This window comes from Panicum virgatum, chromosome 5K, assembly GCF_016808335.1.
Source record: "Panicum virgatum strain AP13 chromosome 5K, P.virgatum_v5, whole genome shotgun sequence".
In the NCBI taxonomy this organism is placed as follows: domain Eukaryota; kingdom Viridiplantae; phylum Streptophyta; class Magnoliopsida; order Poales; family Poaceae; genus Panicum; species Panicum virgatum.
This window is the reverse complement of record NC_053140.1, coordinates 47,574,455-47,588,487: the sequence shown is the minus strand read 5'-3', so window position 1 is coordinate 47,588,487 and position 14,033 is coordinate 47,574,455. Positions and strand designations below refer to the sequence as shown.

The window sequence follows — 14,033 nt, the reverse complement described above, 5'->3', positions numbered from 1 at the left end:
CCAACGGCTTATTAGGCCCTTAATCCGCGCCCTGATCGGGGGCGTCCAACCCTTAATGGTTGGTGGGCCCCCGTTGCGCTGCGCTATAAAGAAAGGTGGAGGCCGGCGGCACACGGTACGAGGTTCACCAGTGCGCCGCCAAACCCACCGAAAACCCTAACCCGATCTGAGGGTGCGCAGGAGCAACGGGAAACTGCCGCCTCTGCTCCACTAACGTTTCCTCCGCTGCAGCCGACTCCTTCCCGCCGTCACCGCCACCGTCCTCGACACCGTCGGCCCGGCGTCGACCTCTCTGCTTCACTCGTCGCCGCCCTTGAGCGGATCTCTATCAACGAACCCGAGATGGCCGCTGGATCGAGCTCAAGTGTTGGTGGTGACGGTCTCTCTCTACTCCCTCACTGCGTTCCTTATTTTACTGGTTATGCAATAGATCTAGGGTCTCTTGTTCTTGATGTAAATAAAAGAAGACAAATCTTACTCGATCTGTGCACTGTGTTGATCCTAGAGATACAACAGCTTTGGCTGGAGGTGTCCTGGGAGATGCTTGGCTGCGTGGTGCCGTCGTTAGGCTGGTAACATTTTATAACTGCGTACTGCCTTGCCGGAGAAGCACCCTTTGGTCAGAGGAGAGATGCCTTCTTAAGGGATTTGGCAGGAGATGGATAGGAGGATGCTTCCTGGCGATCTGCGTATTTTCTAGTTTATAGAAGAAGCAAGACTTGACCACCTTATTTATGTCTGATTGTGCTTGCGGTACAAGCAGTAACTAGGACTTTTACGTTTAATAATCAAAAGCTGTTCTAAAGAAAATTTAAAAGTTGACACCTAACAAGTTCAGATCAAGGCAAAGGTGGAGCTTGAAGAAGTCAATAGAGGACCAGACTGACAATTTGTGCTGCAAATTCCCGGTAAGAAATGTTTTTATCTTACCATTTTATTACCACACACAAGGGGCAGTAACAATGGACCGGAGAAAATACAAAATAATGTCGTAGTTGTTCACCTAACTTTTGTCGTCTCACAACTCTATTTGGGCCGTGTTTAGTTACAAAAATCAAAATTCCAAAAAAAATTTCCGACACCTGCATGGAGACTTAAATCTAAACGAAATAAAAAACGCATTACGACTGCTATCTGTAAATGGCGAGACGAATTTAATGAATCTAATTAGGCTGTAATTAGATGCTAAATTGATACAGTAATGCTACAGTAAATAACCTATAATGACGGATTAATTAGACTCATTAGATTCGTCTCGCGATTTACAGACGAGTTCTGTAATTATTTTTGTGATTAGTCTATATTTAGTATTTTAAATGTAGAAAAATGTTTTTTAAAAAACTTTACAACGCCCAACTAAACACGGCCTTGTTCCAAGTTTCTATGTACCCTGCTGTACACGCTACCATGACCTTTGCGACATTTGCTGAGAGAGAGAGCGCGCGCGCGAGAGCGAGAGCGTGAGCGCTAGCAAATGCCTGACGGGTCCTTTGTTTTTTGTGCATATGGTCTGATTTTATTTCCTGGTCGGTAATAGTTGGTCGGAAATTTAGCTTCACTCACAGGAAATGGTTGATACCGTCGGTCATTAGGAGGGAAAAATGCTAATCATCAATGAATCTCCCTCGGCCACTTAAAAAGTTCTGTCGGTGATTGTTCTGGAAGTTGGAACGGAGACCCCACTGTACCATCTGTGGCGCCATGGAAACTGATGATCATATCTTCTTTGGTTGCATCTTGGCTAGATTTATATGGGCCTCTTTTTCGTGAAGCGTTAGGTTGGGACTTGGGATAGAGCTCCAACTTCTCTGAAGGATTTTTTGATCACTGGCTACCTGAGGGACCGAAAAGGCGACCAAAGAGGGGTGAATGTGAGCCAATTAAAATTTTCTTCAGGGAAAGTTTGGCCTATAATCCCAAACGCGCACCACAAGCCCTCTCTTCTAGAGTGTGCAAAGTGTAGCTATAGCTGAGCTAGACACAAAGCACAAACCCTAGAAACAAGTTTCGAAGAGATCGAGTCAAGAACGGCGAGCGAGCAACAGAGAAAGCACGGTATATGAGCACCGGTTAAAACGACGTGGGAAGAAAACTCTCATCGGTTTAACCGACGTCACAGAGCCGGCAGCAAGAGACAAGCAAGCACCGGTTGATCCGACGTATAGGTTTGAACAACGTCGGTTCAACCGGTGTTACTACACCGGATGATCCGACAAAATCAAGAGTCAACGTCGGTGCAGTTGTCCAGAGACACCTCAAAACAGACTTAACGAGCACCGGTTAAACCGATGAAAACAAAACCCTAGTGTCGGTGCAGTTGTGCAGAGAGACTGCAAAACGAATCGCACTGAGCACCGATTGAACCGTCGTTGATGAATTTCTATATGCCGGTGCAACGAGCAAAACAGCACGCAGGGATCGCTGGTGAAGCTCCATCGGTTGAACCGATGCATGTGGAACTAATGCACCGGTGCAACCAAGCAGAAAGGCCAAAAACCCTAAAAGCCAAAACTTCTACTCACCGGTTGATCCGACGATCTTGATCTCAAGCGTCGGTTCAACCAGCGATAACAAAAAAAACCCAGCCCGAGCAGAACTGGTGTTTCCCAGCCCGTGATTTTTGGAAAACTTGACGATTGGAGGATCAAAACAAGTCCAAAGGGGCTCAAATTTTGCAGGCATGATCACAAAGATCTTGTGAACATACCCACGAAAGGAATCGACGAATCACTCCATGGTTTGGGAGGAATCAAGGAATTCCCGAGCAAGAACGGGGTTTTTCTAGAACGTGAAAAACTTCGATTTGAAAAGACTCGTGATTCCGTAGGATTTAGCACTAGGCTAGGTGGATTAGAATCACTTCAAAGAGTCACGTGATCATCAAGAAACAACCCCTCATCTCGTGCACAAGAATCGACACGGGAAAATCGAATTTCAACCAAACAAGGCACAAGATGTATGAAATTGAAACGAATTCAAAAGCCCCGAGGGCACAAGGAGGAGAGGGCCTCGTTTCCCGATCAATTTCATACAAGAGTCTCAAAAATCCATAGCCCTAAAATCCTAATCCTAGAGAAGAAGGAAGGAACAGGGAGGAGGAGGAGATGCCTGGGAGAGGGGCGACTCCACATCTGGGCGCCAAGCCAGGAGCCAGGAAGAGAGAGTGGGTGAGTAGGTATTTATGCCCACTAACTCCAGAACTAAAGGACTAAACTACCCCTATATTTAACTAGACACTAGAAAGCCCGTAAGGGCAAAACCGGAAAAAGATACAAGGACTCATCCGACGGCCAAGGTTCTTTCTTCGAATCGAAATATTCTCCGCGATGCCGCCGTGGGGATGAAGATCCGGTCCGCGGTTTTGGAGGGTCCGCGAAACCCGGGTAGATGGCCGGTTTTGAGAAAACCGCCAAAACTCCACGCGCGGGAAGATTCCCGCCTCCACGCCGTGGCCCTGGACGCCGTTCCCGCCTCGGCCTTCTGACGGCCCTAGACGCCGCCCGGCGCCCGTCACCTCCTCGCCCGCAGCGAGGCACTAGACGCCGTCGACGCCCGTTCCTCCGCCAGTCCCGAGATCGATGCCCGTGCCTCCATGACTTGGCGTCTTCAACCGCCGTCCACCAACTTGGTTTTGTGGCGCAAACCAAGAAACCCGCCATCCACCGGTTCTTGCGCCCTCGATCCAGGAGTGGACGCCACAGCTGCCGCCCGGCCCGAGCTCTGGTCCCGCCTGCCCTTCACCGCCATCCACCGCACGGTCCATCGGCCACAACACCTCCACGGCAGCTCTCTGTCGACATTCGACGCCCATATACCTGCAACCAAAGACCAACCACACGATCACACCACACGGTTGACAATTCACTCATCACAGCCAGGAGAAGGTACTCAATATTTCTCACTACCGCTAGGATGTCTGGATTATAGCTTCAAATTGTGTTGAATAATTAGAGAATTGTATGATTAAATTTTGAAATAAATAAATCATGAACATGAAATACTCAATGGACCAAGTTCAAATTCCAACAATTTGTTCATGCTAACATCATGCTCTAGGCAATATATGGTACAACACGAAATAAGTTTACCATTGGGGGTGTTTCCTAACATGTCCGCAACATGTAAACAGAGGATCCATTAGCCATACCGGGTGCATAAAACTCGTAATCACGGACCCGTATGCGGAGAGGGGTATCATTGGCTATTTAGCTCAGTTCTGATGGTTGACTGGTGGTCATCCAACGGTGGGACAAGGTGATTGACGGAAAAGATAAAATATTAATCGATTGATGTGGAGATACATCAATGGTAAGACTCTTTTTGATGTAATGAGGATTAAAATTTAGTTCGATGGGAATCAAAAGCGACCTAAAATATCCTACTCCCTCCATCCGGCGAAGACCATTCATTTAGCCTTCAAATTTTATTTCATAAAGGCTATTTGTATAAATTATATTAAAATTCATTTAATTATTAAAGCAATATCAAATACCAGGAACTAATTGCATCGAGAAAGGTACGGAGCCAATTAATATGTTACTTTTCTGGTTTCAATACTTTTGCATTTGTCGAGGATATAGAGAATCAAATAAATAGTGCAATCTTCAATCACAACTACTATAGTTAGTTAGAAAAAGTAATGTCTATTTTTCATCACTAGATGTCTGAAATTTTCAGAATAAACAGTCTTTGCGGACGGAGCGATCACGTGCCAACTTAAAATACCATCCTGCACATGAAGGTTAGGTTGCCTCGCTCCGCGTGAATCGTACGCTCGTGTTGCACATAACCTCATGATCCACAGTTCCACACCCATGTCGGCAAACAACCAATAATAAATCCGGTCATCAAAGTGCAATGCACTTGCCAAGAACCAATAGAACGCGTGCATCCATGCATTGTTTAATTTGCATCGCGCGTACTCCACGTGTTTCATCGTGCCACCGAGATAGCCAAACTCCGTCGAGCACTACTTCTCCCTTCTTTTCTTTATTCGAGCTGTAGAGGCACAGCCCCACACGAGCACAACTGGTTGTTTACTCCAACCTGGCAAAGTAGCATCTGGTTGTTTACTCCAACCTGGCAAAGTAGCATGTAGCAACTAGTCGAATTTGTAGATTTATTTACTTAAATGAAGAGGTACTTGATACCGAACGTGGCTCATGATGGTTGCACTGGGGGTAAGAAATAAATGGCAGTTAGTGACTTACTATCATGATTTCAAATATAAAATCTTCAATGATCTAGTGATCAACTTTGATATATTTATTGTTTTACAGATGACCCCAATTTTACAAATTTGTAAGACCTTGGCAAATATTCATGTGTTTTATCAAGTTTGATATAAAATTAAACGTGGAATTAAGATATGTTTGAAAATTAAGCATTTTGTCCTTTCATTCTATGAACTATGAGTGGGTGGGTTTAGTAGGTGATGTTTAGACGTTTAGATATATATAGTGGCCCTAGCGTACAGATTGGTCAGCTCCACTGAGCACAATCATACACAATTAAATAAAGTGATCAAATCTTGCTTCTTCTTCTATAAACTAGAAAACACAGATAGCGAGGAAGCATCCTCCCATATCAACCGGCTAATGGTCTAGGGTAAAACCAGCTTCAAAGGTCCGGGCTTGGTTCGGTGGAAAATATGTTAACTTTATAAACTAGCCTATCGCCCCATGCAATTGCACGAGCAAGTAATCTCTATCTCTGTCTCTTATCTGTTATTTCTAAACCAAGTAATGATTCCACGGTTTATCAATCCGAATACTAACCGAAACTCGGATAAATCAATCGGAATCCTAATTGAAATCTGAACAAATCAATCCGAATTCCAATCAGAACCCAAACAATCAATGCATCGCGCGGTCACGGTACAATTTGTACAACGAGTGAAAGAGCACAAAATTAATGGTCTCATATATGTCTGGATAAAATAAATATTATGCGTAGCAACGCACTGGCACTATGCTAGTATAATTATATGACCCTAGTTAAAACTCACTCTATTTTAAATTATAGTTTGTTTTATATTTATCACAAATAAAATTCAACTAATTTTAAGATCCAGACACATTTTAGTCTCTCCTTAGTAACCTTTAATATTGTAGATATTTATGTTTTTTTTCTACAAACTTGATCAAACATAGAAAAGTTTAATTTAGAACAAAACTAAAATGATGAACAAGGTGCTGATGACCTCGGACATGGGCGTTGGCGTGGAGCTAGAGGGGTACAATGCACGCTTCATCAAGGCTGAAGAGATAGAGGTGAAGGTGAAGCTGGTGTTGAAGTCCGAAAGGGGAGAGATCTTAGGGAATGGGCGGCGGAACGGAAGAAAGAAGCAGAGGAGGCGCTGAAGGACGGCGGCTCGTCGCGGGCGGCGTTCCTTCGGTTCTTGTCGGATGTTGAGAATCTTAGAGCGTAAGCTTAACGAAATTGCAACCAGTCTTTGTATATGTTTGTTTTCTCTTGTTTTCTTTCATACTATATACTGTCCAGCTTTTGTCAATTCTGTTGTGCTCTTTCTACTGTCCTTCCTAAGCAATTCAGTTTTTTTTTTGTTTTCTTACCCTTGCTTTGAAGTGCAATTGTAATTTTGCCTTCATTTTTTAACTTTGTGATTTTGCCCTTCATTTTTCACAAGTTGTTAAGATTTTACCCTTAATCTTTGCGTATTTGTCCCTGTTTTGATCGTTGACTAGGGATAAAATCGCACTGATTTGTGAATATAAAGGGCAAAATTACAAAGTTAAAAGAATAAGGGCAAAATCACAATTACACTTCAAAGTAGGAGTAAGAACACAAATGCCCCTTGAGTTTTCCAATGATATAACATACTCCTATGTCTAGATTGAGTAATTGCACTCCAAGTCCTCAAATTTGTCCCGAGATTTTAACTAGACCCCTAAACTCTCAAATTGTCCACTTGGATCCCTAAACTTTGTTAAGTGTTCCATTCGAGGTCCCAAACTCGCCACGCAAAGCGTTTGAAGCCGATGTGGCATGCCACGTGGCGCCACGGTGACAAACATTTAAAAAAAATTCCTCCAAAATTCTATCTTCTCTCATTTGATCTTCTCCCCCCTCTCTCTCCCCTCGGCTCGCTTCCAGCGCGCAGCACCTGGAGAAGGAGCTGATATTTCTTTTACTTATCATTAGGATTCCGAATTAATACAAAATTAGTAGATGATTACTATAACAATTAGTGGTCAAATTATGATCTAATTGGGCTTAATAGATTTGTCTCGTAATTAAATCACGATTTATGAAATTAGTTTTGTAATAAATTTATATTTAATACTCTTAATTGGTGTGTAAATATGCGATGCCACGGGATTTATGATTTAAACTGGAAAAAACGAAACGAGGCCTTAATATGCTTCGGTAGCAGTATCAAGTCCTACACCGCTGGCCATCGTCCCTTTCATTCAAGCTGCTTCTTCCTTGGGCAATGAAACAGATAGAGACTGATAGAGTACACGAGGATTGATACAAAAAAAGTTGGGAGGGTTTGCAAATCCGTCTCCCCCGAAGGGCCGAAGCTACTCTCGAAGGTTCTTAACATCAGACAAGAATTGGAGAAATGCCGCTCCTGACGACCCACCGTCCTGCACCGCTTCCTCTGCTTCTTTCTTCAGCTCCATCGCTCGTTCCCTAAGCTTCCTCCCTTCCTCGCACTCCAACACCAGCCTCAGCTTCGCCTCTATCTCCTCGGCCTTGATGAAACCTTCCCTGTACCCCTCCATCTCCACCCCGATCCCCATCTCGTCGGTCACGAAGACCTTGTTCATCTTCTGCTCCGCTGCGGCCAGCGGCCAGCACAGCATCGGCACCCCCGCCGCGACGGCCTCCAGCGTCGAGTTCCACCCGCAGTGGGTCACGAACGCGCCTGTTGCTGGGTGGTTGAGCACATCGACCTGCGGCGCCCATGTCTTGATAACGAGGCCACGGTCCTTGGTCCGCTCCAAGAACCCCTCCGGCAGGAGCGCGTCCAGGTCCGCCTCGCCTCGCCGCTCCCAATATGTTTTGTGGTCGTCGCTGCCCGCCGGCGTGCGCACGACCCAAAGGAACCGGTGCCCTGAGCTCTCGAGGCCGCCGGCGATCTCCTCGAGCTGCTGCTTGGGTAGCGCGCCCTTGCTCCCCCAGCAGAGGAACACGACGCTGCGCTGTGGCTGCGCGTCGAGCCACGCGAGGCACTCGTGCCCCTCTCCGCCCGTCCCGGCCTTGCCGATCAACGGCCCGATGGCGTAAACCGGATGCAGATCCTGGCCGGGAACGCACCGGGGATCCCTGAGCGCCCGCAGGGCCCGGCTCTCCAACGACTCGAACGTGTTGACCAGAACGCCCCGCGTGCTCGCGTTGCGCCTCAAGATCTTCATCGTGGCCCCGCACAGCTCCTCCTCCGGATGCTCCAGCAGCGGCTTGCCGAGGTGGGACGCCGGCATGGGCGGGACGCCAAGGAACTCGAGGGGCGCGTCCCCGAGTTCCTTCAAGCCCGTTCGCCTGCCGGCGAGCAGCGCCGGCAGCTGGGTGAAGACGGCCAGAGTCCCGGCGCCCGAGGCGAAGGACTTGTAGACGGGGACGCCGACCTTGGTGGCCACGTCGATGGCGTGGGTGCAGAACAGGTCGATGACAAGGGAGTGCAAGCGCGGCCGCGGGATGGAGCGGAGGAAGCTCTCGAGCGTCCCGTTGTGCTGGCGCATCGACTCCAGTATGAGGAGGAAAGGGTGCTTGGGGGAGGTGGCCACCAGGTCAGGGGTTGGAATCGGCGGCAGGACGTGGAAGGTGATGGACGGGTTGGAGGCGGCGACGCGCTCGATGAAGTCGGCGCCGGAGTCGGTCGACTTGATCGGCGGCTCGATGAGCACCATGGTGACGTCGAAGCCGTGGTCGAGGAAGATCTTGGCGAGCTGGGTCATGGGCCCGACGTGCCCGACGCCGCCGACGGGGTACAGAACAACGATCTGCTTCACGGATCCGTTGTCCATTGGAGCGGTGGATAGTGAGCTAGGAGGTATTATTAAGAACTAAGATTCTAAGAAGACGGAGTGTCTGGGCGTCAGGGCATATGGCTGGCTCTGGCTGCGCCGTGCTGCTTGCCTACTTCTATAATGGCGAACTGCCTTGCTGGAGGTTGGAGAATGGAGAAGCAGTTGTTGACTTATTCTTTATATTTATTATATTGCCCGTCAAACGGATGGGCTGCCTGGCAACGACTTACGGTGCTATATTTTTCTGGCTGGAGATGGTCTTCAATCTGACAGTAATATACTAGCTCGCCATAGCATGTCTCTTATCTTAATACGACCTTTTTTTTCATCTTTATCCTCCTCCACTAAAAGTAAACAATAAGTATTTCAAAAAAGGTAGACCATAATATTCCCTCCCAACTTCAGTACGAGAAGAACAATACTATCATACTAGCATAGTATATCCGTCCGTTCATTTTTATGTGCATCGCACGCAGCCGCCGCAGGCTGTACCAATTTTTGGCAGCTCACACCGCGCCGCAGGGCGGCGATCTGCAGACGGAGGTACAGCAACTGAGCAACAGCGACCGGCCGAGAGGAGAGGCTCACGGACGGTTTAGGGTTAGGGGTGATTGGATATTTGGATCCTTGACTAAGTCCGTTTTGGGGTGATTGGATCCCATGATTTTAAATAGCGGACTATGGCAAATAGCGGTATGTTTTTTTTCCGAGGCTAAGAGGCTATAGCGGGCTATGACAAATAGCGGTTTACTACTAAATCATGAAAAATACAAGTAATAGATGCACAAAAACATAGTAATTAGCGAATTTCAGAAACATAACTATATTTCTAGAGCTACGGGAACATTACTTAAGTTAACAATATAATAAAATTCATACAATCAAATATTCAGTTGTCCAAAAAACTAAAATAATAGCACTAATCTAAGGATAAGGTTATAGCGATGTTATATCTACGCCATTTAGCGCAGCTATAGCCTAATTTAGCGGTCATAGCTGCCATAGCGGCACAAATACAAATAGCGTAGCGGGAACCTCTAAAAAAGCTATAGCAGGCTATTTAAAACCATTGGATCCTTGACTAAGTGCTATCACATCGGATGTTCGGACGTCAATTAGAGGGACTAAACATGAGTTAACTACAAAATTAATTGCATAAATGGAGAATAATTCACAAGATGAATCTATTACGTCTAATGAATTTATCATTAGCATATGTTTATTGTAGCACAACATTATCAAATTATGAACTAATTAGACTTAATGGATTGATCTCGTGAATTAGTCTCTATTTATGCAATTAATTTTGTAATTAGCCTGTATTTAATATTTCCTAATTGGTGTCAAATATCCAATAAGATAAAGACTAAAGTTTAATCGGGGGATCAAACACCCCCTAAGCGAGGTATGGATGGTGACTCGTGGCTCGTGGGCGCTAAGCGCCGGCCCGTAGCAAAGTCCTTGCTCCGTCATCGTTTCCTTTTCATTATAGTTCTAGAAGATGTTACTTAAGAAAGGCAGCAGAAAGAGTACAAGGATTGACAAAAGGGTGGACAGTAGTATATGAAGAAAACAAACATAAACACCAAGACTCTGGTTGCGATTTCGTCAAGCTTACGCTCTAAGATTCTCAACATCCGACAAGAACCTCAGGAACGCCGCCCGCGACGAGCCGCCGTCCTTCAGCGCCTCCTCTGCTTCTTTCTTCCGCTCCGCCGCACGTTCCCTAAGCTCCCTCCCCTCCTCGGACTCCAACACCAGCTTCACCTTCGCCTCTATCTCCTCGGCCTTGACGAGGCCTGCCTTGTACCCCTCCAGCTCCACGCCGACGCCCATGTCCGCGGTCATGAGCACCTTGTTCATCTTCTGCTCCGCGCCCAGCGGCCAGCACAGCATCGGCACGCCCGCTGCAATGGCCTCCAGCGTCGAGTTCCACCCGCAGTGGGTGACGAAGGCGCCCGTGGCAGGGTGCCTGAGGATGTCCACCTGCGGTGCCCATGACTTGATGACGAATCCGCGGCCCTTGGTCCGCTCCAAGAACCCCTTCGGCAGGAGCGCGTCGAGGTCTGGCTCGGGGCGGTGCTCCAGGTATCTTTTGGGGTCGTCGCTGCCGGCCGGCGTGCGCACGGCCCATAGGAAACGTTGCCCGGACTTCTCTAGGCCAGCGGCGATCTCCTTGATCTGCTTCTCCGGCAGCGAGCCTTTGCTCCCCCAGCAGAGGAACACGACGCTGCGCTCCGGCTGCGCGTCAAGCCATGCGAGGCACTCGGGCCTCTCCGCTTCCTCTTCGTCCGGCCCGCTCCTGCCCCTGCCGACCAACGGCCCGATGGCGTAGACTGGAGGCAACACCCTGCCGGGGACGCACAGGGGATCCCTGAACGCCTGCAGGGCCCGGCTCTCCAACGAGCAGAACGTGTTGACCAGAACGCCGTGGGTGTCCGTGTTGCGCTTCCAGTTGTTCATCATGGTCCGGCACAGCTCGTCCTCCGGGTCCTCGAGCAGCTCCCTGACGAGATGGGACGCCGGCATCGGCGGGACGCCAAGGAACTCGAGTGGCGTGTCCCCGAGCTCCTTCAACCCCGTTCGCCTGCCGGCGAGCAGCGCCGGCAGCTGGGTGAAGACGGCGAGAACCCCAGCGCCCGAAGCGAAGAACGTGTAGACGGGGAGGCCCAGCTTCGCGGCCACGTCGATGACGTGGGAGCAGAACATGTCGATGACAATGGAGTGCAAGCGCGGCCGCGGGATGGAGGAGAGGAAGCTCTCGAGCTTCTCGTTGTACTGGCACATGAAATCCAGCATGAGGAGGAAAGGGTGCTTGGGGGAGCTCGCGAAGTCAGGGGGTGGGATCGGAGGCAGGACGTGGAAGGTGATGGACGGGTTGGAGGCGGCGACGCGCTCGATGAAGCTGGCGCCGGAGTCGGTCGACTTGATCGGCGGCTCGATGAGCACCATGGTGACGTCGAAGCCGTGGTCGAGGAAGACCTTGGCGAGCTGTGTCATGGGCCCGACGTGGCCGACGCCGCCGCCGGGGATTAGAACAACGGTCTGCTTCGCGGATCCGTTGTCCATGGGAGCGGTGGCTGGCAACCTGAGGCTAAGGAAGATAGGAAAAGAAAGTGCAGCAGCTGTGGCTTCGGAGCTGCTGTGGAGATGGCTGCCTGCAATACCCAACTTTTATACCTGCACAGCTGCACTGCTGCGCCACTGCCTTGCCGGCAAAGCAGATGACTTTTGTTTGTTGTTCTTGGTGGTCAAAGGAGGGGGTTGATTCAACTTTTTGCCACTACATCTCCGTACAGTTACGAATTGGCATCTCAAATTTTTGTCAAAAATAGATTAGTTAAACACGTTTAGAGCCTCATGAGTCACAACCTGAAATTCTGTTGGCTGCTGTACATGTGAGGTTTGCTAGCTGCATTCCAACCAAACATGGTGTCCAAACAGCATGATCTGCTAATTCTCTTTAGGGCAAGTATATTGCTACGCGTTAGTGATCTCAAGGGTTATCTCATATAATTCCAGGTAGGGGTATGAAGGAGAGAGGGATATGAGAGTGAGCGGGACGCTTGTTTCACGAAGCAACCTTCTCATAAGTTTAGATTAAAGACTATGAGATGGCTTCCTCACCATTGGATGAGTCTTTGTTGTCATGTTACTTACAATATTCCTTTTTTCTATTCCACAAATTTAGGAATATGGCAACACTATGAATTGTCTGTTAAGTATGACATGTCAATATATGAGACAACCTATTAGACGGCTCCAATGAACTTGCCCTTATATATGTTTCTAAATGTTTTAGAACGGTTGATTTTTATTTTTATTATTTGAAAATTTATTGCACAAAAAATCAAAATTCATTTTAAAACACCTCTATTGATTAAGCAAGCCATAACAAAAAAATATGCTATTTACCTTGAATAAAACGAATGGTCAAATGTCTAAAAGTTAATGGTGACTAACACTGAGGGAGTAACAACTAAAATCTAGTTGTGAAAGGGGTTGTAGCCTTGTGGTTATAAGAGTCTAGGTAGTATCTTAGGTCCTGGGTTTCATGTTATGATTTTTATTTTTATATATTTTTTTATACAGATCTTTTCTATCTGAAAATATTTGTACAAGTAAATTTGTTATGATTTTTTTAAGTTTTATATATAATTTCATACTTGAACAAATTATACAACTTGCAGTTTAGCTTAAGCAACTGTAATTTAGACCTCACGTGACACAATTAGCAAGTTTGAAAACTTGAATGTGTATTTTAAAAGTTTGAGGTCCTAGATGACACTACGGGCTAAGTTTATGGTCTGGCGGTACATTTTACTCTTTTCAGCGAGAGCTCTGGTCACAGCACCTTCCATCCATGACCATTATTGCTGACCGGATCAAGTGGAACCGAAGTGAACATACGCGCCATGGTTGGAGGATGGACGTTCATCCTCCGTCAGATCAGATGTGGATCATCAATGGATTTCCCTTGTCTGCAGAGCCGGACATACGCGCACACACAGGCTACCCCGTTTTACAGGAAAGTTGCTCCGTTTTACAAAAGCTTTACTCGTGTTCCGCTAGATCCAAAGCACGCACCTTGATATCTCTGATGCTCGATCTGTCGCAAGGTAGTGTAAAGGAGGATGCTTCCTGTCAGCTTCCACTTGGATGCTGTCTTCAAACAAATTGAGGTTGGGAGCTCTGCTTGGCAGCTTGGGATATAATCTGTAGACAGTTTGACAACGAAATCCTACACACCTAGCGTACGGATCAAGGGCCTGATTGGTTCGCTTCGTTGGCATTGCCAAAATGTTGGCAAGCCCATAAATTTTGGCACTTGTTTGGTTGAAAGCCAAAAAAAACTGCCTTGGCCAGCTCGACGAGCGCGACGGTCATTGTCATGGCTCGACGACTCGGGAGTCTCCAGCCGGTGTCGCACTCTAGCTGGACGTGGAACGTCGATTCGGTTCTGGAAACAAATTAAAGCAGGGAGTGTAGTGGGAAAGACAAAGCCCAAGTTGCATACTTGTGCTTGAAGTCACCTAG

At 47.5% G+C, this 14,033-nt stretch overlaps 2 protein-coding genes across 2 annotated transcripts; both read right to left on the bottom strand.

Moving 5' to 3' along the window:
• Positions 1-7,338: 7,338 nt before the first annotated feature.
• LOC120707950 (UDP-glycosyltransferase 88A1-like) lies at positions 7,339-9,240 on the bottom strand. The gene has a single exon (XM_039993012.1). The coding sequence runs from the start codon at positions 8,991-8,993 to the stop codon at positions 7,548-7,550; it is 1,446 nt and encodes a 481-aa protein (XP_039848946.1). The 5' UTR covers positions 8,994-9,240; the 3' UTR covers positions 7,339-7,547.
• Positions 9,241-10,446: 1,206 nt separating this feature from the next.
• LOC120707949 (UDP-glycosyltransferase 88A1-like) lies at positions 10,447-12,240 on the bottom strand. The gene has a single exon (XM_039993011.1). The coding sequence runs from the start codon at positions 12,063-12,065 to the stop codon at positions 10,611-10,613; it is 1,455 nt and encodes a 484-aa protein (XP_039848945.1). The 5' UTR covers positions 12,066-12,240; the 3' UTR covers positions 10,447-10,610.
• Between the last annotated feature and the right edge of the window lie 1,793 nt (positions 12,241-14,033).

Bases quoted from the DNA above. Each gene is read 5' to 3' on its own strand.
- LOC120707949 (XM_039993011.1), bottom strand. From the start codon at position 12,065: ATGGACAACGGATCCGCGAAGCAGACCGTTGTTCTAATCCCCGGCGGC.
- LOC120707950 (XM_039993012.1), bottom strand. From the start codon at position 8,993: ATGGACAACGGATCCGTGAAGCAGATCGTTGTTCTGTACCCCGTCGGC.